The following is a 25,848-nucleotide window of genomic DNA, read 5'->3' as shown; positions in this document are numbered from 1 at the left end:
TATATTAAGGTTTTATTAGAATAGAATAGAAAGCTTTATTGTCATTGTATCAAATACAACGAGATTCACAGTTGCCACTTCTGGTCAGTGCTTTATAACAAATACTTGACAAGACTAAACGAGGTATATAAAACATATAACAGGTAAAACACACACAGTTATAAAGCAAATAAAACAGGTAAAGTAGATGTAATAAATACATATAAACAGAAGTGTTACACTAGAAGTATAAAATATAAAAATAGATGTAATGTAAACAGAGGTAATTGCACTTGTAAAATAGGTAGGGTAGATGTAATAAATAAAATGTAAACAAAGTTGCACTTGAGGTGTATATTGCATCAAGGATATATTGCACAGATAAATGTATTCACATTCAGTGTATTAATATTGCACAGATTTATTGTTTAGTCAAGTCAAGTCAAGGCAAATGTATTTCTATAGCACATTTAAAACAACATGAGCTGACCAAAGTGCTTTACAGACATAGGCAGAATAAAAAAACAGGTCAACAGAGCAGACAACAAAATCCCACACATATCCACAGACAGAGACCGAGATAAAATCCATGAGTAACAGACTGTTATAATGAGCATTATAAAAGGCCAATTAGTAATCACAATTCAGGTATATTCAAAAGCCAAAGAAAAGAGGGGGGTCTTGAGCTGTGCTTTGAAAGACTCCATAGAGGGAGCCGATCTGATCTGAGGTTTACATGTAACCAGTTTACAACTGAATCATTTCTCAAAATAAAAAGTCATCACTGACAAACTTTCACCACAATAATAATACAAAATGTATGTTGGGACTCACTTAATGACTGTATCAGTGTATTCTACTCCATTTAATGACTATATAGCCTATTGTGGGGTATCATATATTCATATGTGTGTATAGGCTACTATAGGGCTACTGTGTGTTGTTTTTACTTCAGAGACAAGTTTCCATTGCCTTGCAATGGACAATAAAGTTTTTCAGATGTTGATATGCATATATTACATATTATAGCCTATATTTTATATACTATTATAAAAACAATGCATATACTGTGTGTATCTACATGTCATTTACTGTAGGCTACACACAGTCACTTTTCTCAGAAATATAAGGAAGCTGCAGTATTGGTAAATCTTTTTGCATAAATGCATTAATGAGCACAAATGCACAGTGATGTATGCTGTATGTCTGTTTCATTCTCTGACATATACTCCCCGCCCCCTGATGATCAAAGTGTTATCTTATTTCATATTTAGGGTATACGTGCTTCGGTATCATCGCTTTTTTCATAGGGACATGGAGTCTACTTTATATCATGTATAGAGCCAATAAGGTAATTCTAAAAGATGATCACTGTGGATGAGTTAGCTCTTTTTCTTAAAGCTGTGTATCAGAACTAAGGCAAATAAGTAACTGTTCTGATGTCACTTAATGCTGCCTCTCTGAAAGTGTTATGATGTCACTCATGCCATGCTGACTCACAGCCGGGCAAGAGAGGGACATGTCTTAACTTAACTCCTGATTATAATGACAACATTTTGCAAATGTACCTAAATGAGTCTACAACATCTTTCTAATATCAATTGGAAATCTGTAGGTAGAATCTTAATGGAAAAAGGGACATGCATTGCACAGACCCACAATACGCCTATCATCACTATACATGGCTCTATGAGAGAGTTATATGCCTAGTTTTATGAGTGATGTCGTGCTCTCTGTACTTGCATGTTGTTGCTTTGACTCAGTGCCCCCTAGTGGGTTAATCCAATTATAATCCCCATTATTTAAATGATCTTGACCTTGTCATGTTACACTTAGATGTAAAGTAGCCTATAGATGTCAAATTAATTTGTGACGGCTCGGCAAGACAATAAATTGTTTTTGTTTTTAATGAAAATGTTATTCACTAAGATAGGTGAAATGCCATATTATAATACTAGTATGCAATTTAATCATGCGGTCCCATGGTAATATGCTGCCCATATTTAACCTATTGCTATTTTAGCTTTACCTTTATGCATTGCACACATACAGGAGAGCCTACCAAAACCATTTGAAATGATTTTTCCCGATTTATGAGGAACATTAGTGTGAAATAAAGCTCTTAGCTCAATGTATGTCTACTTAGGACCAGCTGTACATTTCTGCTTAACGGCAACACCAACAAGTTATTCATATTTTATTGAAAAGTTCTTCTTCTCTACTTAATTATTAATTATTATTTTCTAAGCGCTGTTTTCTTTTCTACTTTTTCTACATTTATTTAATTAATTTATAAATGTATTTAAGGTTTCTATCCTACCACCATGAACTATACTACTGTAGTACTTATTACTTTTAATTCTAACTAAATAATTAAATTATTTTAAAAATTATTTCTATGTTATTTTTTTCTGTAACTTTACCTCTTGGGATGGGAAGAAGACTGGACCTGTCTCTGTGTGGGAGTGGGAGGCGATGTGTATGTGTGTATTTATGTATGTACATATAAGATAAAATAAGATTAAGATAAGATAAGATGAACTTTTATTAATGTCAAAGCAGCAACATCAGCAAACAGAGTGAAACACAGGAGAGGTAAAGGTATCCAAAAATTCTAAAAACAATAAATAGAGATATAAAAGATACAGAGTGAATGGGTGAACATAGTGTGTGCAGTCCGTCAATAAATAAATGTAGTATGTACAATAAATAAATGTAATATGTACATATGTGCAGCCTATAAAGTGGTATATAGGATGTATAGTGTAAAGTAAGCGTAAAGTGCGCCAGTGTTAAATGTTAAATGTAAGATATAATTATTATTTTTTTTTTGTATTATGGCACCGGTGTTATGTTTTGTTATGTTTGCTATGCTATGTTTGGTTAAAAAAAAAAAGGAATACAAATAATTTTCCAAAAATAAAAGTTCTTCTTCTGCTCTTTGTAGTCAGGCACCACATGGTCAGCTTCACCAGACAGAAACATCTGGGGTCCTTTCACTTCACGTGTGCGTCTTGCTGCTCCTCCATCGTGACAGAAACAACCATGCCGAAGTCAAAGAGGGACAAGAAGAGTGAGTATATAGCCTTCAAATTACAATATGTACAAACACATTAAACGACTGAGCGTGTTAACGGGCTGCTTGTACGTAACAACTGACTGCGACGACAGGACATGAACGTAAAGTGAGCTAACAGGCTCATGTTAGCTTCTCCTGCTGCTGGCACTAGCTAGCAGTTAACACACATGTAGTTAGATCACAGGTCTGCAAATCTGAGATTTACAGAATAAAGTCACAAGATTATGAGAAAAAAAGTTGTGATATTATGAGAATAAAGTCATAATATTATAAAGTAGTAATTTTACATGTTATTTTCTTTTTTTTCTCGTAAAGTTATGACTTTATTCTCTCAATATTATGACTTTATACTCTCAATATTATGACTTTATTCTTGTAATATTATGACTTTATTCTCTTAATATTATGACTTTATTCTCTTAATATTATGACTTTATTCTCTTAATATTATGACTTTATTCTCGTAATATTATGACTTTATTCTCTTAATATTATAACTTTATTCTCTTAATATTATGACTTTATTCTCTTAATATTATTACTTTATTCTTGTAATATTATGACTTTATTCTCTTAATATTATGACTTTATTCTCTTAATATTATGACTTTATTCTCTTAATATTATGACTTTATTCTTGTAATATTATGACTTTATTCTCTTAATATTATGACTTTATTCTCTTAATATTATGACTTTATTCTCTTAATATTATAACTTTATTCTCTTAATATTATGACTTTATTCTCTTAATATTATGATTTTATTCTCGTTATATTATGACTTTATTCTCATAATATTATAACTTTATTCTCTTAATATTATAACTTTATTCTCTTAATATTATGACTTTATTCTCTTAATATTATGACTTTATTCTCGTAATATTATGACTTTATTCTCTTAATATTATGACTTTATTCTCTTAATATTATGACTTTATTCTTGTAATATTATGACTTTATTCTCTTAATATTATGACTTTATTCTCTTAATATTATGACTTTATTCTCTTAATATTATGACTTTATTCTCGTAATATTATGACTTTATTCTCTTAATATTATGACTTTATTCTCTTAATATTATGACTTTATTCTTGTAATATTATGACTTTATTCTCTTAATATTATGACTTTATTCTCTTAATATTATGACTTTATTCTCTTAATATTATAACTTTATTCTCTTAATATTATGACTTTATTCTCTTAATATTATGATTTTATTCTCGTTATATTATGACTTTATTCTCATAATATTATAACTTTATTCTCTTAATATTATAACTTTATTCTCTTAATATTATGACTTTATTCTCTTAATATTATGATTTTATTCTCGTTATATTATGACTTTATTCTCATAATATTATAACTTTATTCTCTTAATATTATAACTTTATTCTCTTAATATTATGACTTTATTCTCTTAATATTATGACTTTATTCTCGTTATATTACAACTTTATTCTCGTTATATTATGACTTTATTCTCATAATATTATAACTTTATTCTCTTAATATTATGACTTTATTCTCTTAATATTATAACTTTATTCTCTTAATATTATAACTTTATTCTCGTTATATTATGACTTTATTCTCATAATATTATAACTTTATTCTCTTAATATTATAACTTTATTCTCTTAATATTATGACTTTATTCTCGTTATATTATGACTTTATTCTCATAATATTATAACTTTATTCTCTTAATATTATAACTTTATTCTCTTAATATTATGACTTTATTCTCTTAATATTATGACTTTATTCTCGTAATATTATTACTTTATTCTCTTAATATTATGACTTTATTCTCGTAATAATACGACTTTATTCTCGTAAAGTTGTGACTTATTCTCTTAATATTATTACTTTATTCTCTTAATATTATAACTTTATTCTCTTAATATTATGACTTTATTCTCACATTATTACAACTTTATTCTCATATTACAATTTTATTCTCGTAATATTACGACTTTATTCTCTTAATATTATTACTTTATTCTCTTAATATTATTACTTTATTCTCTTAATATTATTACTTTATTCTCGTAATATTACGACTTTATTCTCGTTATATTATGAATTTATTCTCGTTATATTATGACTTTATTTCTCTTAAAGTTATGACTTTATTCTCATATTACAACTTTTTTCTCATACTATTATGACTTTATTCTGGAAATCTCAGATGTTTTTCCCTCAATGTGACCCTAATACTCCGAGGGCTCTTTGGTCCTCACTGCATTAGACTTATATACTATATACTTAGACTATAAACTGTGTTACCTTCATCACAATGCTCAAATGTTTTGCGGCTCCAGACAGATTTTCTTTTATTAATTTTGCTTAAAATGTCTCTTTTGATAGTAAAGGTTGCTGACCCCTGGTCTAGGTGTTGTAACAGTGACTGCTTGCTTATATCAGTTAAACTCAGAGCTAACTGACTGTCTTTCACACAATCTTCCCCTCAGTTTCCTTAACGAAAACAGACAAGAAAGGACTGCAGTCAAAACAGAAGTTAATCGAGGAGGTGAGTGTGCTGTACATTATGCTATGCCAACTAGGGCTTGCTGCTGATGCTGCTGACATGTTAAACACTAAATGATCCACCTGTTTGTGTGTTTTTAGTTACGGAAATGTGTGGACACCTACAGAAACTTGTTCATATTCTCTGTGGCCAATATGAGGAATACCAAACTGAAAGACATCAGGACAGCATGGAAACACAGCAGGTAATAAAGCCTACTGATTTTGTTTTTCATAGGAATTTAATTTCATAAGGGTCTCAGATAAGATGCTTGACTCTCCTCTCCTCTTCCACAGATTCTTCTTCGGCAAAAATAAAGTCATGGTGGTTGCCTTGGGTAAAGGACAAACAGACGAATACAAAGATAATTTGCACAAGGTAGGTGAGATCCTATGTGTGGTGTTAAACTGGAAAATATAATACTCTATTTGCAAAGACTTACATTTGTATTGTGCAGGTCAGCAAATATCTACGAGGAGAAGTGGGAGTACTATTCACTAACAAAACAAAGGATGAGGTACAAGAGTAAGTAAGGCTTCACGTGATGCTCTACAATTGCAGTTACTCTCCAAATATTGTTCATTAGTTAACAAAATGGTGTTCCCTATCCACAGGTATTTCAATCATTTCAAAGAGATGGATTATGCTCGGTCAGGCAACCGTGCACAGATGGACACAACTCTGGATGAGGGACCCCTTGAACAGTTTCCTCACTCAATGGAGCCCCAGTTGAGGCAATTAGGACTTCCAACTGCTCTCAAGAAAGGTAGGATTACAGGATAAGGCTGGCAAACCAATAATGTTATAGTCAATTTCTCAGTGTTTTCTGACTAGGCCTGTCACAATAACTATTTTTGTCGGACGTTATATTTTCCCAGAAATGATTGCGATAAATGATATTATGGTCATTTTAAGACCATTGTATGCCACTGATGTAATAATATAATAGCATAATAATGCAAGTATACCCAATTAATTTTTAATTAAGGAATATTCAGACATTGGAATTGGAATGTGAAAAATATTAGAATGTTCTAAATAAATTAAACAAATAATATAAAACCACACAACTAAAACAATAAATAAAATGGATGGACTCTCAGGCTCTGTTAACAAAGCAATTTCACTCAATGCAAGTCTTATAATGATAAAACCAGCTGTTTATTCTGGCATCATGTTAGCTAAAATGTTGGTGACATTCTCACGTAAACAAACACAAGTGTAAACACAACAGGAAATATCGAGGTCAGCAAAATGATCAAGATCATATCCATATATCGTATGGTACATCTATAATGTAATTATCTTGACAGACCTAATTCTGACTTCCCTACCCTGTCTGTGGCACTCAGCACCAATCCCTTTGGTTCTTACTGAAGACCCACATTTTTAATATCTGATCACAAATATATACTGTAGGCTGCGTTCCAAATAGCAAACTGTTTCTTCTTACTTTTAGTACATACTGCAGCTGCCCTTACAAAGTACTGTATGTACTGTATGTACTGTTGCCTGCAGTATGCATACAGTTGGGACATACTATTTTGACATAACATTGCGCCTTGAACTTTAACCCTCTTGCTCATATATTTGATGCAGTCCGTAGCAGGAAATTTGAAGCTGTCAATCAGCTGTCATCAGGCGGTAATCTGTCTGTGCCCTCTGGGCGGCTCAGTCGATGTGATGCATCTTCCGATGCGCCGAGGATTGTGGTTCAGAACAGCCAGAAAAGCGTGCTGGCTTGCATACTGCAAAATACGACCAGATGCAGTAGGTCGGACATCCTGTTATTTTTGGCATACTACATTTGACAAACTATTTATTGTGACATACTAAATATTTTTCTGACATACTAAATAGTATGGTAGTATGAGTTTAGGAACGCAGTCATTTTTTAAAGCAGATTCTTGATGTAGTTTGTAAGAGTAATTGCATTTGTTGGGGACTATTTTCAGTCACGGATTCATAGCACATTTGTTGTTCTAGTGAGTATTTAAGGCACTTACTTTACTCAAAATAAACTACATTGTCCATTAGGGCTGTGTAGTTAATCAAATTTCAATTACGATTTTGGCTTCCAACGATTATAAAAACAGGATAATCAACATAAAAAGATTATTATGCCACATTATCGTGATCTTAATATTGACCAAAATAATCTTGATTATGATTTTTGTCAAAATCAAGCAGCCCTAGTGCCCATGTTCATCGTAATGAAGGACCATATCTACTAGTGCAACGGTGTAGCGTACTGATGTGTTTTTAATAGTTTTGGACAACAATGGAAATCTATACCACAGAGGAATGAATATGCTTTATCATGCCCTGGTTACACAGACAGTGCTAGTTAGAAGGCTGTATTCTTAAAACATGTTTGAGTGCAACATGTGACACCCCTTTCTTCTCTGAACAATAACCATTGCCACTTTAACAAGTCATTTTTCATATCAGTTAGTTGGTTATGACACATAATAGTAACATTTTATATCATATGTTATTAAAGGGGTGGTGACACTGCTGAAGGACCATGAAGTCTGTAAAGAGGGAGACGTGCTTACTCCTGAGCAGGCTCGTATTCTGGTGAGTTCTTGACTAAATGTTGCCCCTGACATACAGTACAGTACTGTGTTGCATTTGACTAACTGATCTGTTCACATTTGTGTCCATAGAAACTCTTTGGCATCGAGATGGCCGAATTCAAGGTGCAGATCAAATGTATGTGGAACTCAGAAACAGGCGAGTTTGAGAACGTTGCTGGAGAGGAAGAGCCTATGCAGGATGTTGAAGAGGAAGACGACGGAGATGCAGAATGAAACATCTGCAAGGGCAGAAGCTTGTACACATCTGTTTTTTTTTAAGTCATTTTTTTGCCGGCCTTCAACAGTAGAGGGACATTGAAACCATTCACCATGATTGCCAGTGCTGCCCCTGGAGTCTATAATCTCTCTCTCTTCTGTCCTTTTTTCACCCCAAAACATGAACTTCTGTCCTTCACCTTGAAGCCTTCACCTTTAGCTTTGGACTGATTTGTTGTTCAGTAAACACTGGTGACTGGAGTCAATAGACTTAATGATGTCTTACATATAATGATGTTGATGCAAGTTGTTTTGGTCAACATAATGAGAAAAGTATCGCATGAAATTATTTTGCCATTCAGCCAAAACAAAAAGGCACATGTCTTTTCATGTGTTAAACCAACCCGTTTTATGTAAAGAAAAAACATTTTGTTGAAGTGAGAAAATTGGTTCTTTTTAATGTAACAGTTCGATTAAGGCAGACTCCAGAAAAGGCTATTTTTCCCTGAAAAAATATCTTCATTTTTTACATTTGTACATTAACAATGTAGTGCTCTTCTCATGAATACATACTGGTTTCCAATTGATTCATTCAAAAGAAAAAACTAATTTCAAGTGTGATTTCAGGAAAAAAGTACAAGTAAGTAACTAATGGAAAGGGGCTTTAGCAGATCTCTTTTTTGTATTAACTTGAATGGAATTTAATTGGACTGTTATGAAGATTTAGGCTCTTTAGCGGAAGTAGTTTGGACACTCGTGGGCTACGAGATTCCAGGCCTCATTGAAAGCGGCGACCACTCTCTGATCCAGAGGACCCTCCTCTGCAGCAGCCAAGTTTTGCTGAAGTTGCTCCATAGTTGACATGCCAATGATGACTCCATCACCAAGATCACCCTGGAACAGCAGACAGTTTAATGTCAAAGAGAAAAATAAGTTTCATTCAAAGTTGTTTCATGGTATAACAAAAATTGACCAGGCACTTTCAGATGATAAAAGAGCTAGGATTTTGGTATTATAAAATTTTCATTATACCAAGTAATGACCAGCTATAATTCTACAATTGGCCAGTTGATTTAAATGAGTTGAAGCCCCCTTTTAGCTCTCTTCTCAGGATTACAGTGTTAGCAATGGCCTCTTGAAACTCTGAGGGCAGGACCAATCTTTAAGTAGAAAAATATACAATATTGTGCAGAGTAAGATACCTAGTTTACATTTCTAATAATCTCATGTTGTACTCTCACCATGATGATGACTAAACATTATGTTGTGTCACTGCAGTGATCCAAACACAATAGTTACCTTAAGTTGGGAGTGATGGTACATCCAGCGCATAGCAGCAGAAGTCATGGTGGGTTTCTCTGAGCCGTACGTCGTCTCCAAGGCCTTCAGAACCACATCTATTGCCTCGAATTGACTCTGCTTCCAGTATCTGACACAGAAGAGGACAGGCACAATTACTTTCTGTGCTTTATCAGTTGATGATGTACATGAGTGTAGAAATACCTAACATGCAACAACATAAAACAAGTTACTTGTTGGGAATAGGGATGCACCGATTCGACTTTCGAAGCAAATACCTGGGCTTTGGGTATCGGCCGATCCGATACCAGTGTTTAATTAATAAGCTGTATGCCTCACTGTGGAAGTGCCTGGGATCTATCTTTTATGTTTAAGGCAACACCAGGCTTGACTTAAACATCGCTTTCCTAACTTTGTAAAACAAAATGTAACTAATAAATACATATAAATTTACTTAATTGTAATTTATTAAAATAATAAATCAGAACTAGCAACAATTAACAGGAATTACAGCTCAAGTGTAAACCTTTTAATGCAGCAACAAATTGGTCAAATCTTAAACAGGAATTCAAATCCCAGTATAAAATATAATGTATATAGTATATAAACATAAAAGTGAATTGAATAAATAGGACCCATTGTCACTGAAACTCAATCCAGCTATTTGAGTCAGTATCAGTGCATCTATAGTTGGGAAAATCTCGAAAGCAAACGGCTGGTCGTTCACCTGTTTCTGTATGCTGTCGCCCAGTTGTTACCAAAGAATCGTCCTGCAGGCTGGGAACCGTCTTTGTCTTGATAATGGTACTTTCCTGTCAGAAGGCCACCTGCAGAGGAGGAGTAATTTCAGAGTTCAAGCTAAAATTATCTACGGTTCTACTAAATTATTTAGGTACCCAATACTGTCATTCACTCAAAATTAAGGTTTTTCATGCTACATCAATAAAAAAAAGAAGTTACAGTTCATGTCAAAACAAGACTAATGGTCTACGGCCATGGTAACAGCTCTGTTAGGCTGGGAGTTGACACAGTGGTGCTTTGAGTTACAGTCAGAGCTTATGTCAGTATGCTAACATGTTGCTAGATGAAGGGCATGAGGGCCACATGGAGGTATGTACCAAATTTTGTTGCAATCCATCCAATAGTTGCTGAGACATTTCACTCAAAACCACAAATATCAACCAAATGGTGGTGCTAGAATCAAACTCAGGGGATCACCAAAATCATTAGGATTCATCCTCTGGACACCAATTAACACCAACTGTGACTTTCTCCTTTTGAATAAAACAATTCAAATGGTGACTGCAAGGTGTACCACAGAAGGAAGCTATACAACACCTGCTAGAGGATTGTATGCGTAGAATTTAATTCCGTAGTTTCTCAGACATGGCAGCAACTCAGACTCAACCTGTCTTGTAGTGGCGTTGTACATCCCCTGTGAAAGGTTGTAAGAGTCTAAGTTAAGGTGCAGAAAATAGTCAAAGAGGTTATATTCAAGTGAAAGCATTTTAAGCAAAGAAAGAAACATAACATGGGGGATTAAAGTGAGATAGAAAAAGCATCGGGCCACCTTGAGTTTCTCTAACTATGAAGGATGCTTAACCATTGTTTTCTCTCTGTAATGAAAACTACTGCAATTCTTTATAAGCAGTTGCACTAAAGTTTTAGCAGCACAGCCACTCCTATGGAGGGATGCAACACAGATACATATATAATTGAGTAGCTTTCTTATTCTAAGAAGATGCAATTGATTGGTGATGAAACTACAAGGTTTAACGACTAAAAGTGCCAGAATACCTGATACACAGTGGGAACAATCCAGTTGTTGTGTCTGCAGATGGTGGCAATTTCAGCCACTTCCCATGATGCATAGTTTGACAGGCCAAACTCCTTGAACTTTCCCTGATGGTGAAATTTTAACATTGAATCAGAATTTAATTAAATATTATCAAGTATGTTTGAAATTATAACTCATAGAAAATGAGTTGTCTGGTCTCTTGACCTCTTTGTGGAGTTCATTGCAGGTCCTAAGGGTATCCTGGATGGGGTTTTCGTGGTCAGGGGCATGGAGGTAGAAAAGGTCCACACTATCGGTCTTTAGCCTCTGAAGGGAGGTGTCCAGCTGAGAGCGTACACTCTCTGGCTTCAGCGTCTTCCCATCCCAGGGGTTGGCCTTGGTAGCTATGCTTACTGTCACACAGAAAAAATTAATTAGTATTAAGTATGTACTTATTACTTATGTGTTAAGTATGTCATTTACAGGATATTTTCAGCAAACTTTATGACCTTTGATTCTCTGGTGGTGTTGTTATCAAGTGATATTAAAAGTCCCATATTATGCTCATTTTCAGTTTCATACTTTTATTTTGTGTTTCTACTAGAACATGTTTACATGCTGTAATGTTAAAAAAACACCTTTATTTTCCTCATACTGTCAGCCTGAATATGCCTGAATTCACCCTCTGTCTGAAACGCTCCGTTTTAGTACATTTCAATGGAATTGCAACAGAATTGCGTTGCTAGGCAACAGTTTGGGTCCATGTTTACTTCCTGTCAGCTGATGTCATTAACATACACTGCAACCGGAGACCTGTACTACGGAGCAGGATTTGCGGTTATCGAGGTAACTTCAGGGTTAACTCAGGGTTTTCTGTACTACGAAGCTGGTTCACTTCTTATCGAGGTAGATCTCCATGGTAACTGATGCTGACCGGCTAACCTGCTCCGGAGCAGGTTATGTTCCAGATAAGAGATCAACTCCTATGAAAACACCTCCTACTGACCAATCAGAGCTCAGTGCGGTGATTGTATGATAATATTACATACATGTGAAGAAGTTACAGTCATAATCCAGACTAAAAACAACACAGTTTAAACTGACAAATACAGGAAGGACAGCTGACTTTATGCTGGGGGTGTTTACCACTTTGAATTATGTTTTTATATTTATTTATTTTTTTACTTGCTCTTGAGTCCGTTTCACACCGTCAGAGAGGGGGGACGCAAGTGTAAGGATGTTTAAATACTCATAGATGCCATTTGTTATTCGTAGGGTAAAATTAAGTGTATTCCATTCATTTATAATTCTCGTAAATGCTATTTATATTTAGTACACTTTACTTTTGAGTGTTCTGTTAAATTAATAAATCTGTTAATTTAATCATTCACACATCCGGAGTTTTTTCTTTTACCAGCTGTCCTTCCTGCATTTGGCAGCTTCAACTGTGTTACTTTTAGCCTGGATTAAGTGTTTAATTTCTTCGTATTTGTCTAATATAGTTTGCTCTTCCTTTGTTAAATATGCCGCTCTGCCTGTCCGTCAGTAGTCTTGTTCATGTCTGTGATTGGTCAGATGCTGTAAACACCTCCTCGTTCATGTGAACGCGCTCATAACGAGATTGGAAAACTCTGGGTTGATTTACAGAGTTGATAACCAGCTTCGTAGTACAGTTTAGCGAGATCTCGTTTGTTAGGGTAAGTGAAGCCAGATAAAGAGAAGATACCCTGGGTATGTTGAACTCTTTTTTGTAGTACAGGCCTCAGGAATAAACTGGGACACATTTAGAATGTTTACGTTTAAAATTGTGTAAAGGGTCTAAATATTGTATATTCGTGACATCACAAATGGGTAGAAATCCTGACAGCTTGTTTCAAATGCAGAGTTTCTGAATATGGGCTGTGTGTATTTCCCTGTGGATTGAGTGTTTCGATACTTTCACAGTATTTATATGACTTAAGCCTGCTTTATAATTAAAAAACATGAAAATCTCACTTTTTTATAATATGGGACCTTTAAGAGGACTTGCCTACAGGTTCAAATATTTTACTTAAGTAAAAGAAAAAAAAGTATTAGCAACAAAATATACTTAAATTACCAAAAGTAAAAGTACACATTATGCAGAACGGCCCATTTCAGAATATTACTGGATTATAATTATTGATGTATTTATGTGTTCCAACAGAATTAACCTATAATAATACATCATCATTTATTTGATGACTATATTTTGTAATAATAATCTGAATCTGCAGAGTAACTAGTATAAAGTAGCAGGAAATAGAAGTACCTACAATGTGTACTTAAGTAGAGTAGCCTTAGGTTACTTGAGTATGCTAAATGTACTTGGTAACTTACCACCACTAATCTAGTATATATCAAATATAAATACAATAAACACATACCAAATAAATAAAATAAAATAAAAATAAAATAAATAGTATACCTGTTTTAGGTAGATTCATGCCCCCTATGACCGTCTCTGACTGCCCGTCCACATACATGAAGGCTGTGTCCACATGGTTGTGTCCTCTGTCCAGGAAAGTCTTCACCATCTCCAGGCTCTGCTCGGCGTCGGCTCGGCCACCAAACGCCATCGTCCCCAGTAAGGAAAGCGGTCGTTTAGTCTGAGACGACGACATGTTTCTACGAGAGACGAACCTCGGTGAATGTGTGAGCACGTCTCTAATAGTGTGAGTGTTTCTCAGTGTGCACAGTCCTCCTGCTGTGACTGTTATTACCCGCTGCATGCTACAGTCCAGCAGTCAGCAGACGACTAAGGTCGAAGGTCGTTGAAAGAGGTGTTTAGGGAGCGTCGCAAAGTTACTTAACCGGTTTAAAAACGAAACGTGTGTTAGATTTACTGAAGAGCTATTCGGCTTCTTTGCTTGAGGCAGTGTAAAGTGCGTTTTCTGTGACTATTTCCGGTTGTTTTGGACATGTAAGTTAGATAATATGTGTTCAAGTCTCTTCTGTTGCATCATCTTGTGGAGCTGTCATACTAGATGTAGTTCATATGTTTATTCACAAGGTGTCAGCAAATGACCATCCTTTGTCACAAAAGATGCTCTTGGGTTTCTCCTGCATCCAGCAATGTGCAGTCCAGATATACTGTACACAACGATAAGCTGATACAGTATGCAAATATTAAAATGTGTAGTTTTTTTTTTACTGGCTACAGAACCATTCATATGAGTCTCAGAAACCAACAAGTGTTTCTACACTGGAATAAAACCCTATAAGATAAGATAAGATATTCCTTTATTAGTCCCGCAGTGGGGAAATGTGCAGTGTGCAGCAGCAAAGGGGATAGTGCAAAAAACAAGATGCATCAGCTAACACAGTAAAAAAAGAGCTAAACAAAGTGTAACAAAATATGAACCATTTAAATAGAAGGAAGTATAAAAATAGGAGCAGTATATACAGAATTGACAATAAACAGACTATTAACAAAATTGCACAAGTGGAAAATGATATTGCACAGTGAGAATGAAATGAAATCCCACCTGAAAATATCAGGTTATTGTCAGTTTTTTGGTGTGTATGTGGTCTACTTGGAGCAGTGCTGGTTGTGGAGTCTGACAGCTGCAGGAAGGAAGGACCTGTGATAGCGTTCCTTCACACACTTTGGGTGGAGCAGTCTGTCGCTGAAGGAGCTCTCCAGTGCTGAGATGGTGTCCTGCATGGGGTGGGAGTCATTCTCCATCATGGATGACAGCTTAGCCATCATCCTCCTCTCTCTCCTATCAAAGGTTTTCTGTTAGTTTGATAATTTGATTTAAACACGTTTGTTAAAAATACGCACCATGTAGCCATAATATCGACTGAAATATTAAAGTTATTAGAACTAGACTCAGGCAGCCCTCCCCTCCACCATCATGAAGTGCTCTTAGTGGTTAGTCAAATCATTCATCACCTCCTCCCTCCCTGACTCACTGGACCCACTTCAGTTTGCACACAGACCAAATAGATCAACGACGACGCCATCGCCCTACTGCCCTCTCCCACCTGGACCAGAGGAACACATGGGAGAAAGCTGTTTATAGACTAATAGCTCAGCTATAGCTCAGCATTCAACATCATTGTGCCCTTCAAACCCAGAGACCTAGAGCTCAACACCGCCCTCTGTGATTGGATCCTCAGCTTCCTGACGGGCAGACCCCAGACAGGGCGGCTAGGCACCACCACATCCTCCACCCGGTCCGTCACTATCAACACCGGAGCTCTTCAGGGCTGCATGCTCAGCCCTCTCCTCTACTTCATGTTCACGTATGAGTGTGTGGACACACACAGCTCCAACACTATCTAAAGAAAAACTAAAACCTAAGGAATCCATCGGTACTAACCATGTCATACTAGTTTGTATGGAAGGAGGCTAAATAACGCTCCAAACTTACACTATTTGTTGGGAAAAACTGTCATGGCCATTTCCAAAGGGGTCCCTTGACCTTTGACCTCAAGATATGTGAATGAAAATGGGTTCTGGGGGTACCAACGAGTCTCCCCTTTACAGACATGCCCACTTTATGATAATCACATGCAGTTTGGGGCAAGTCATAGTCAAGTCAGCACACTGACACACTGACAGCTGTTGTTGCCTGTTGGGTTGCAGTTTGCCATGTTATGATTTGAGCATATTTTTTATGCTAAATGCAGTACCTGTGAGGGTTTCTGGACAATATCTGTCATTTTTATGTTATTAATTGATTTCCAATAATAATAATAATAATATTATTATATATTCACATTTGTATAAAGCAGCATATTTGCCTACTCCCGTGTTGATAAGAGTATTCAATACATGACTAATCTCAGTTTAAGGTACATTTTGAACAGATAAAAAATGTGTGATTAATTGCGATTAACTATGGACAATCATGCGATGAAATATTTTAATCTATTGACAGCCCTACTTATTTTATATTTATTTGGGTAGTGTTATATTTAAACCTTATATTAATTTTTAAGTTGCACTATTTTATGTCTTAGATTCTCATTTTGCTTTTAATTGTGTGATTTTTCTTTTTATATACATATTTAACGAGCATTGTTGAAGGGAACCTGAGATCAAAGATTTTCACTGTCAATGACTGCTTTGTTGTAATTGTTGCGCATATGATAAATAAAGAAACTTGAACTTGAAACTATTTTTTGCAGCTCAGCGTGTTCAAATGTGATGTATGAGGAATTCCCCTTAAGTCTTAAAAAAAGACCAAAAACCAGACATCACTAGCAGCCTGACACCTCATCACAGGTATAATGCCCTCACAGGCATTAGGTCGTAGTCCACTAGAAAACGCCTTGGAAGCTTTGTCCATTTATCATACATCTGTAAAGACATTTTGACACCTTAAGTATTTGTATCACTGTTTTTGTTTCAGGCCCAATGTGTGTGTGGAGAGGAAGGTGACGCTGGTCGCCCAGAGGCAGCTGTGTGTGCAGGCCTTCACATGCATGGGTAAAGTGTAGAAGCAAGGTTGCGTGTAACAGTCATAAGATACGAAAATAGATGAGTAATACACCTCATTTGTTATCTGTCGACTCTTCCCTCTTTGTACTCAAAACTAATGACTCTGTTCTCAAAAAAACACTCCCATCTTCACCTGCAGGGGTCCTTAGAAACTCTGTCCAGAGTCCAATTGAAGCACTGTCAAGGCCAGTGGGCATGTTGGGACATACACACACACCAGCGACGAGGGCTGTATTGTGGGAGTGTTGCATTAAATAAATAGCAGTGACCAAAGTAGCTCATTCTGACATCTGTATTCCTCAATATAGTGGAAGAGTAACTGTACATTTATGTGTAAACATGTGAAAAATCCTGTTGGCAAGTTTATTTGGCCACGTCCGCTGTTCATGGATGTATTTGTGTCGCCGTTGCACAACATGTCGCCTCATAAGTGACACCTCATAAAGGAGATAACAGCGCACACTCCCTGTCTACAGGTCAACACTGAAAACGTTTCTGAAAATCTTCACCCTGGCTGGAGTTTTACAAAAGCTTAATTTTCAGTGACCTAAAACAGCGTTAGGGTGTGGAATGGCCAAAACGCATAGAAAAAGCTCTGTTTACAAAAATACCCGTGTACGTGTGGACAAGGCCCGAGTCTCGGAATCTCAGCGTTGCTATGGTGTTCTTGGCATAGTGTACAGGGATGTAACTTGTTTCATATGCACACTAATCAGATGATCAAGGTTGATGATGATCAGATGATCTACATAACTGAACTACTAAACAGAAAACTAAAAGAAATGATCATCGTAAACTTAATTGTTTCTAAACACGTTTTAAACCTCAAGTTTACACAATTAATGTATAAAGCCCAAAAATATGTTTAATGAGACAGCAAACCACAAGGGATTATCGTCGGATTACACAGCAAAGATTAGAACAGATGCAAAACAAAGACTATTAGCAGTCAAAGGAGTCAATTTGTGAATGGTTCATAAACAAAGTTAAAAGGTGTAATACTCTAAGTAGATTAAAAACAGATATTGAAAATACAAGGATTAACTGAGACATGGACATTAGTGCGCACCCAAATTTCTGTTTAAGATCCCTGAGGACGTATATTATTATATAAAAATACCTATATAGCAGGACCCTACCAAATGATTAATAGAACAGAGTACTTAATGCTTCGATCTATAGCCATGTTATTGTTTCACGAACAACTTACTGATTATTTATTTATTAGCATGAGTATTCAAGCTATATAAATTGCAAATGACTGATATAGATTTGTGTTCGTCTCTGTAGCGGAGGAAGAGAAGGCCAACCGCTTCTATTAATTTAAATTTTCCTTAATGTTACAAACATGTACTGTACATGTTAAGCAAACTTCCTGCTATTAAAACATATGCTACCTCAGCACAACATATCAATTAAAGTGCATGTTAATTTGCATTAAACATCAGTTTCCTTTAGTATTTATTCACAGTTAGATGTGCCTTAGTGTGTGTATCTGTGTTATTTTGAGAGCCTCACACAGTAATGCTGGGTAGGTCGTAAATAAGGTGGATGAGGGTCATAAAATCTCCAGGAGACTTAACTTGACATAACTTGATAAATCAGTTTGGGTGTCAAGATTGACCCTCAGATGTGTTGTCTCTTCTCTGTTAGTTTATGCAGACAAGTGGTAAATTGAGGGTCTGCCACTCAGCACCATTACGCCGAATTCACACCAGAGCAACTGTGAAGTGCGGCCTGTGGCGAGCTGCCATGCAATGTCTGTGAAAAGCTGCGGTGGCCGCTCCTAAGCTCAGCAAGCTGTGGCCACTTGATTCTGCGGCCAAACTAAAAGTCGGCAAAAGGTTAACTTTAAGCAGCAGAGTGCGAACATTGAGTAACCGCAGCCAATAAGTAAACAGATCCTGTAACTCATGTGCCTCACGCTTCCCAGCAGCAGATGAAATGTAATTATTGCAGCGGCCTGGTGTGAACTGGGGTTAGTGCCCTTTGGTCATGTAAACAGTTTCTGTAAGAAGTTTCAAGAATTAAGATAAACATTCATTATCATTTTCATGTCTCAATATTCTTCATCTTTCTTTCATCATCTGCTACATCCTGAAAAAAATATCTTACGTTTTCATTTTTACATTTGTACATTAACTATGAACTGCACATTAATACTGTTCAAATGCATACATACTTGTCTCCAATTGATTCATTCATAAGAAAAATTTCAAGTGTGATTTTCAGGTATTAAAGGTACAAGTAAGAAAGGGGCTTTAGCAGATCTCTTTTCTGTATTAACTTGAATGAAATTTGATTGGACTGTTATGAAGATTTAGGCTCTTTAGCGGAAGTAGTTTGGACACTCGTGGGCTACGAGATTCCAGGCCTCATTGAAGGCGGCGACCACTCTCTGATCCAGAGGACCCTCCTCTGTAGCAGCCAAGTTTTGCAGAAGTTGCTCCATGCTTGACATGCCAATGATGACTCCATCACCAAGATCACCCTGGAACAGCAGACAGTTTAATGTCAAAGAGTTTTATTCAAAGTTGTTTCATGGTATAATATTGTACAGCTACTGTCCAATTTGACTCTGTGGTGATGATGAGGTTAAATATACAACAACTGATCAGGCACTTTCAGATGAAAAAAGAGCTAGGATTTTGGTATTAACAAATGGTCAGTATACACAAGTCATGACGAGCTATAATTCTACAATTGGCCAATTAAAGGTAGGGTTGGTAAAGATTTTAAAAACATTTTTGTTATATTAGTTGAAATTCTCATTACAATCAATAAATCAAAAGAAAAAAATCCTATATCTGTGGCTGTCGCAGTACCGTAATAAACCCGTCCAATCATTTCATTTTGGCCCAAATGTAATGATTGGATAATTTATTTCATGGGGATCGAAGTTTATTTAGAAATTGTGCCGGTAGATATTTATGTGAATACAACCGTAGTAAACTTTATGGTCAAAAAGTGCCAATTAGGCCTTTGAATGTGTATGACAGACAAAATAATTTATTTACTATGAAAACTGAGCTGCAGAAATTGGTCTATTGACAGAAAATTAAATTATTCTGATAATTATTTGGTTAACTATTTTTTTCGAGTAAAAATGCCAAAAATTCTCTGGCTGGGTTTATGACTGTTGACATTTGATGATGTCAGCAAGGACTCTGGGGAAATGTGACGGGCATTTGTCCCTATTTTCTGACATTTCATAGAACAAATGATTAATTGAGAAAATGGTTTACAGATTAATCAATATTGAACAGAATTGCTGGTTGCAGGCCTAATTCTCAGTAGGTGCAGTATCATCATTTAATGTGTTTAGTGCAGAGTTGGACATTAGCACCAGCCACCAGCCAAATGCTGCTAAAATATGCAAGCGGCTAAATTTGCTTTGCTCACCAGCCAAAAAAAACACAATGGTAATCTATTGAGTGGCTGGTAGATTTTGAATACACCAGCCCAAAAAGTTGATTTGCCAACCCCGGCTTAGTCGTGTAAAGTGATATGCCTGCCTACTGATTATTGATACAGTACTTACAAAAACGTGTTTAAATTCCTGAAAGAATAAATGCTGCACGATAAAAAAGCATTTTAAACGAGGTGAAGGCCCCTTTTAGCTCACATCTTATCAGGTTTTCAGTGTTGGCAATGGCATTTCGAAATTCCGAAAAGTTTGCAGGATCAATTTTTGTCCAGTAAAAAAGCTTGACACGCTAGTTAGGAACGTGGGAGGGAGGCGGCTTCACCGGTACGTTTTGCTGGAGCCGACAGAGTGGGAGGGCGGCCAGGACAAAGTACCAGACGAACTGCTGCGGGACGAGCCAGACCTCATGATAGACTGAGACTTAACCACTCCCCTTTCTTTGAAATGTTTATTGCCCGCTGTGCCCTTGGACATTAGCACCCCCATTTTATCTCTTGCCACATCCCCGGTTTTATCTGATCTTATCTATCTGTTTTGTTGTGATAGTTTAGCAGTTTAAATAAATCATTTAAACTCTTTATGGTGCTTTGGGTCCTTCTTAACAGTGGAAACACTTTTCATTGTTGGTATTTAAATAAGAACCACAAACTCTTGTGACATAATCTCCCCATGATGATGACAAAACATAACCTCGTGCACAATAGTTACCTTAAGTTGAGAGTGATGGTACATCCAGCGCATAGCAGCAGAAGTCAGGGTGGGTTTCTTTGAGCCGTACGTCGTCTCCAAGGCCTTCAGAACCACATTTATTGCCTCGAAATGACTCTGCTTCCAGTATCTGACACAGAAGAGGACAGGCACAATTACTTTCTGTGCTTTATCAGTTGACAATGTTCATTCAATTCAATTTAATTTTATATAGCGTCAAATCATTACAGAAGTTACCTCAAGATGCTTTTCATATAGAGCAGGTTTAGACCATAACTATAACTTAGAGACCCAACAAGAGATCCCCCATGAGCATGCACTTGGTGCAACAGTGGCAATAAAAAAATCCCCTTTAATGGGTAGAAACCTTTGCAGAACCGGGCTGTGGGTAGGCAGCCATCTGCCTCGACCGGTTTGACCGATTACATGAGTGACAGACACGCAGAAATACCTAACTTGCAACATAAAACAAGTTACTTGTTGGGAAAGACTCGAAGGCAAGTCGTTCACCTCTCTCTGTATCGGACAGCCAACTCGTTACCAAAGAATCGTCCTTCAGGCTTGGAAGCATCTTTGTCTTGGTAATGGTGCTTTCCTGTCAGAAGGCCACCTGCAGAGGAGTAATGGCAGAAGTCAAGCTGAAATTATCTAGGGTTCTATTTAGGTACTCAATTAGTCACTCACTCAAAATGACCATGACCATGTCATATTGGGTTGTCGCAAAGGAGGTTAAATAACGGTCCAACGTATGCTAAATTTTGGTAAGGAAAAATTGTCATGGCCATTTTCAAAGGGGGCCTTTGACCTACAGAGTAGCAGCTCTGTTGGGCTGGACTTAGATACAGTGGTGCTTTGAGTTACAGTCAGAGCTTATGTCAGTATGCTAACATGTTGCTAGATGAAAAGTTAAAGAATCACCAGAGTGACTACAAATCATCCTGAGGGCCAAATGGATGTATGTACTAAATTTTATTGCAATCCATCCAATTGTTGTTGAGGCATTTGACTCAAACCACAAATGTCAACCTCATGGTGGCGCTAGAGTCAAACTCAGGGGATCACCAAAATCATTGGGATTCATCTTCTGGACACCAATTAACACCAACTGTGACTTTCTCCTTTTGAATAAAACAATTCAAATGGTGACTGCAAGGTGTACCACAGAAGGAAGATATACAACACCTGCTAGAGGATTGTATGCATAGAATTTAATTCCGTAGTATCTCAGACATGGCAGCAACTCAGACTCAACCTGTCTTGTAGTGGCGTTGTACATCCCCTGTGAAAGGTTGTAAGAGTCTAAGTTAGGGTACAGAAAATAGTCAAAGAGGTTCAATTCAAGTGAAAGCATTTTAAGCCAAGAAAGAAACATAACATGGGGGATTAAAGTGAGATGGAAAAAGCATAGGGGGCACCTTGAGTTTCTCTAAATGTGAAGGATGCTTAACCATTGTTTTCTCTCTGTAACGAAAACTACTGCAATTCTTTATAAGCAGTTGCACTAAAGTTTATCAGCTCACTCTGAAAACAGGAATTTTTAGCCCAGATATGCTCACATTAACATTAAAAGAATGGGATTTCTTCTAACACACAGCTACTCATATGGAGGGAAGCAACACAGACATATAAATGAGTAGCTTTCTTATTCTAAGACGATGTAATTGATTGGAGACTAAACTACAAGAATGTTTTTTTAAAAGAAAGTGCCAGAATACCTGATACACAATGGGAACAATCCAGTTGTTGTGTCTGCAGATGTTGAGAATTTCAACCACTTCCCATGATGCATAGTTTGACAGGCCAAACTCCTTGAATTTTCCCTGAGGGTGATATTTTAACATTGAATTAGAATTGAATGAAATATTATTACGTTAAGTATGTTTGAAATAACTTATAATAGAATAGAAAATGAGTTGTCTGGTCTCCTGACCTCTTTGTGGAGTTCATTGCAGGTCCTAAGGGTATCCTTGATGGGGTTTTCGTGGTCAGGGGAATGGAGGTAGAAAAGATCCACACAATCTGTCTTTAGCCTCTGAAGGGAGCTTTCCAGCTGAGAGCGCACACTCTCTGGCTTCAGCGTCTTCCCGTCCCAGGGGTTGGCCTTGGTAGCTATGCTTACTGTCACACAGAAACAATGAACTATAAGTACAGTATATCATTTACAGGGTACTTTCAGAAAACTGCAATCTTTATGACCCTTGATTCTCTGGTGGGTTAAGAGGACTTGCCTAAAGGGTCTTTAGTCCAGTCAATGGTCAGAAGACCAAATCATGACAACTACGTAACATTGCAGAAATCAGGCACATCCTGTCTCAAAAACTATGCAGAGAAATAAGTCCATGCATTTGTTTCTTCTAGACTAGATTATTGCAACTCCTTATTATCAGGCTGCCCCAATAGCCCCAATAGTCTCTTAAGACTCTCCAGTTAATCCAGAATGCTGCAGCACATGTACTGACAATAACTAGAACAAGAGATCATATTTCCCCCCGTCTATGCTTCCCTGGAATGACTCCCTGTAAAATCCACAATAGAATTTGAAATCATCCTTATCACCTACAAAGCCCTAAACGGTCAGGCACTTTCTTATCTCAAAGAACACATAATACCCTATGGGTGTCTTTTATGACAATGACAATCATTAAAGTACAGTGATAATATCACTGTCATAAAAGACTTCCATCCCTGTTGTTATTGTACCACTTACTTTATCCGGCCTCCAGCAGGCTCTGGGAAGTGTTTTTATCATGGCAAGTGACTGCAGATGAAAACTAGCTCCTATCTTACTCTAGTACATAGGTGGAAGAAGTGCTCATTTAAGTGAAAGTAGTAATACCACAGTGTAGAAATACTCGGTTATAAGTAAAAGTCATGCATTCAAAGTTTTACTTTATTAAAAGTTCAAAAGTATTAGCTTCAAAATATACTTAAAGTACCAAAAGAAAAAGTACACATTATGCAGACCGGCCAATTTCAGAATATTATTGGATTGTAATGTTCATCACTTTAATGTTGCAGCAGGTAAAGGTGGAGCTCATTTCATCTACTTTATATACTTTATCTGATGGGTATCTTGTGGAATTCCCCCCCAGGGATCAATAAAGTTTTATCTTAACCTACATCATAATTTATCTGATAATTATATTTTGTATTCATAATCTGAATCTGTAAAGTAACTGAATTGTCAGATAAATGTAATGGAGTAAAAAGTATGATATTTCTGTCAGAGATGTAACATACTTGAGTAAAAAGTATGATATTTCCCTCTGAGATGTAACATAGTTGAGTAAAAAGTATGATATTCCCTCTGAAATGTAACATAGTTGAGTAAAAAGTATGATATTTCTGTCAGAGATGTAACATACTTGAGTAAAAAGTATGATATTCCCTCTGAAATGTAACATAGTTGAGTAAAAAGTATGATCTTTTCTCTGAAATGTTACATAGTGGATTAAAAAGTATGATATTCTCTCAGAGATGTAACATAGTTGAGTAAAAAGCATGATATTTCCCTCTGAGATGTTACATAGTGGAGTAGAAGTATAAAGTAGTAGAAAATGGAAATACTCAAGTAAAGTAGCCTACAGTTACCTCAAAAATAAACAGTATTTGTTAAATGTAGGCTACCTGAGTAAACGAGCCAACTTAGTTAATTTACATCACTTCTCTAGTATGGCTGGTGCCAACTGGCAGGTAGGTTCTTTGTCTAATGAGCAACAGCTTGGTTAGTCCACTTGAGAAACTCAGTAAGGTCAGTACACATTCAGTAAGAGTGTGGATGCTCCTTATAGTTACCTGTTTTAGGAAGATTCATGCCTCCTATGACCGTCTCTGAATTTCCATCCATGTACATGAGGGCTGTGTCCACCTGGTTGTGTCCTCTGTCCAGGAAAGTCTTCACCATCTCCAGACTCTGCTTGGCGTTGGCCAGTCCACCGACTGCCATAGTTCCCATTAAAGTAACCGGTCGTTTAGTCTGAGATGACATGTTTCTGTGAGCAACAAATCTGAGCACATCTTTAATAGTATGACTATTTCTAAGTGAGCACAGTCTTCCTGTTATTATCCCCTGCATCCTGCAGTCCAGCAGCTAGCAGATGTCAATAGAAGTGGTGATGTAGTGCTAAATACTGAAGAGATATTTGGTGTCCTCATTTGGCTGTAGATCAGGCAGAGCAAAGTTCGTTTTCTGTGAGCACCTCCTGTTTTTTTATTACGTATTTGTTCTTCCTGTTCATTGCAACATATGTGGAGAAGTTACATTAGATGTAGTTGTCATTTTTAATTAGATGTAGTTCTCATTTGTAACCACAAAGTGTCAGCAAATGACCATCCATTTTTTACCAAAGATGCTCATGGGTTTCTCCTACATCCAGCAATGTGCAGTCCAGATATACTGTAGACACCATAAGCTAATACAGAATGGTGAACATTAAAATGTGTAGCTTTTTACTGGCTACAGAACCAGGTTTTTGTGAGCCACCAGTCTCAGAAACCAACACGTGTTTCTAAGTTGATAATTTGATTAAACACAAGTTTGTTTAAGAATATGCCCCACATGTTATCGAATGAAATATTAAAGATATTAACACTAGAAACAGGGCCCCTGTATAAGACAGGGTCTCAGGATTAGATTGGGATAAAAAATGCTGGAGCTACCCAATGATGTTTAACATCCATATTGATTTTTAGTAGGGCATATTACCAAATAAATTCATAAATAATCAATAATAATGCCACACAGATAACTTTAGGAGCACATGGGGGTCT

The 25,848-nt window shown here is 36.5% G+C and overlaps 3 protein-coding genes across 3 annotated transcripts; 1 reads left to right on the top strand and 2 right to left on the bottom strand.

Moving 5' to 3' along the window:
- The first annotated feature begins 2,926 nt into the window (after window positions 1-2,926).
- Window positions 2,927-8,963, top strand: mrto4 (MRT4 homolog, ribosome maturation factor). Its single transcript, XM_037767099.1, has 8 exons — window positions 2,927-3,052; window positions 5,547-5,605; window positions 5,704-5,807; window positions 5,899-5,980; window positions 6,060-6,127; window positions 6,217-6,368; window positions 8,106-8,182; window positions 8,272-8,963. Exons 1-8 carry the CDS (start codon window positions 2,938-2,940, stop codon window positions 8,413-8,415), a joined length of 801 nt encoding a protein of 266 aa, XP_037623027.1. The 5' UTR covers window positions 2,927-2,937; the 3' UTR covers window positions 8,416-8,963.
- Window positions 8,830-14,446, bottom strand: LOC119486742 (aflatoxin B1 aldehyde reductase member 4-like). The gene is made up of 7 exons (XM_037767072.1): window positions 13,920-14,446; window positions 11,699-11,886; window positions 11,494-11,598; window positions 11,035-11,131; window positions 10,424-10,523; window positions 9,697-9,826; window positions 8,830-9,291 (listed from the first exon to the last, which is right to left on the bottom strand). The coding sequence occupies exons 1-7, from the start codon at window positions 14,221-14,223 to the stop codon at window positions 9,130-9,132; spliced, it is 1,086 nt and encodes a 361-aa protein (XP_037623000.1). The 5' UTR covers window positions 14,224-14,446; the 3' UTR covers window positions 8,830-9,129.
- Window positions 8,830-25,203, bottom strand: LOC119486748 (aflatoxin B1 aldehyde reductase member 2-like). The gene is made up of 8 exons (XM_037767086.1): window positions 24,874-25,203; window positions 23,009-23,196; window positions 22,794-22,898; window positions 22,261-22,357; window positions 21,589-21,688; window positions 21,079-21,208; window positions 19,262-19,434; window positions 8,830-9,118 (listed from the first exon to the last, which is right to left on the bottom strand). The coding sequence occupies exons 1-7, from the start codon at window positions 25,151-25,153 to the stop codon at window positions 19,273-19,275; spliced, it is 1,062 nt and encodes a 353-aa protein (XP_037623014.1). The 5' UTR covers window positions 25,154-25,203; the 3' UTR covers window positions 8,830-9,118; window positions 19,262-19,272.
- Window positions 25,204-25,848: the final 645 nt, after the last annotated feature.

The sequence above is a fragment of the Sebastes umbrosus genome, chromosome 1, assembly GCF_015220745.1.
Source record: "Sebastes umbrosus isolate fSebUmb1 chromosome 1, fSebUmb1.pri, whole genome shotgun sequence".
Lineage (NCBI taxonomy): Eukaryota > Metazoa > Chordata > Actinopteri > Perciformes > Sebastidae > Sebastes > Sebastes umbrosus.
The sequence above is the reverse complement of the archived record's forward strand: the minus strand, read 5'-3'. Positions and strand labels throughout refer to the sequence as shown.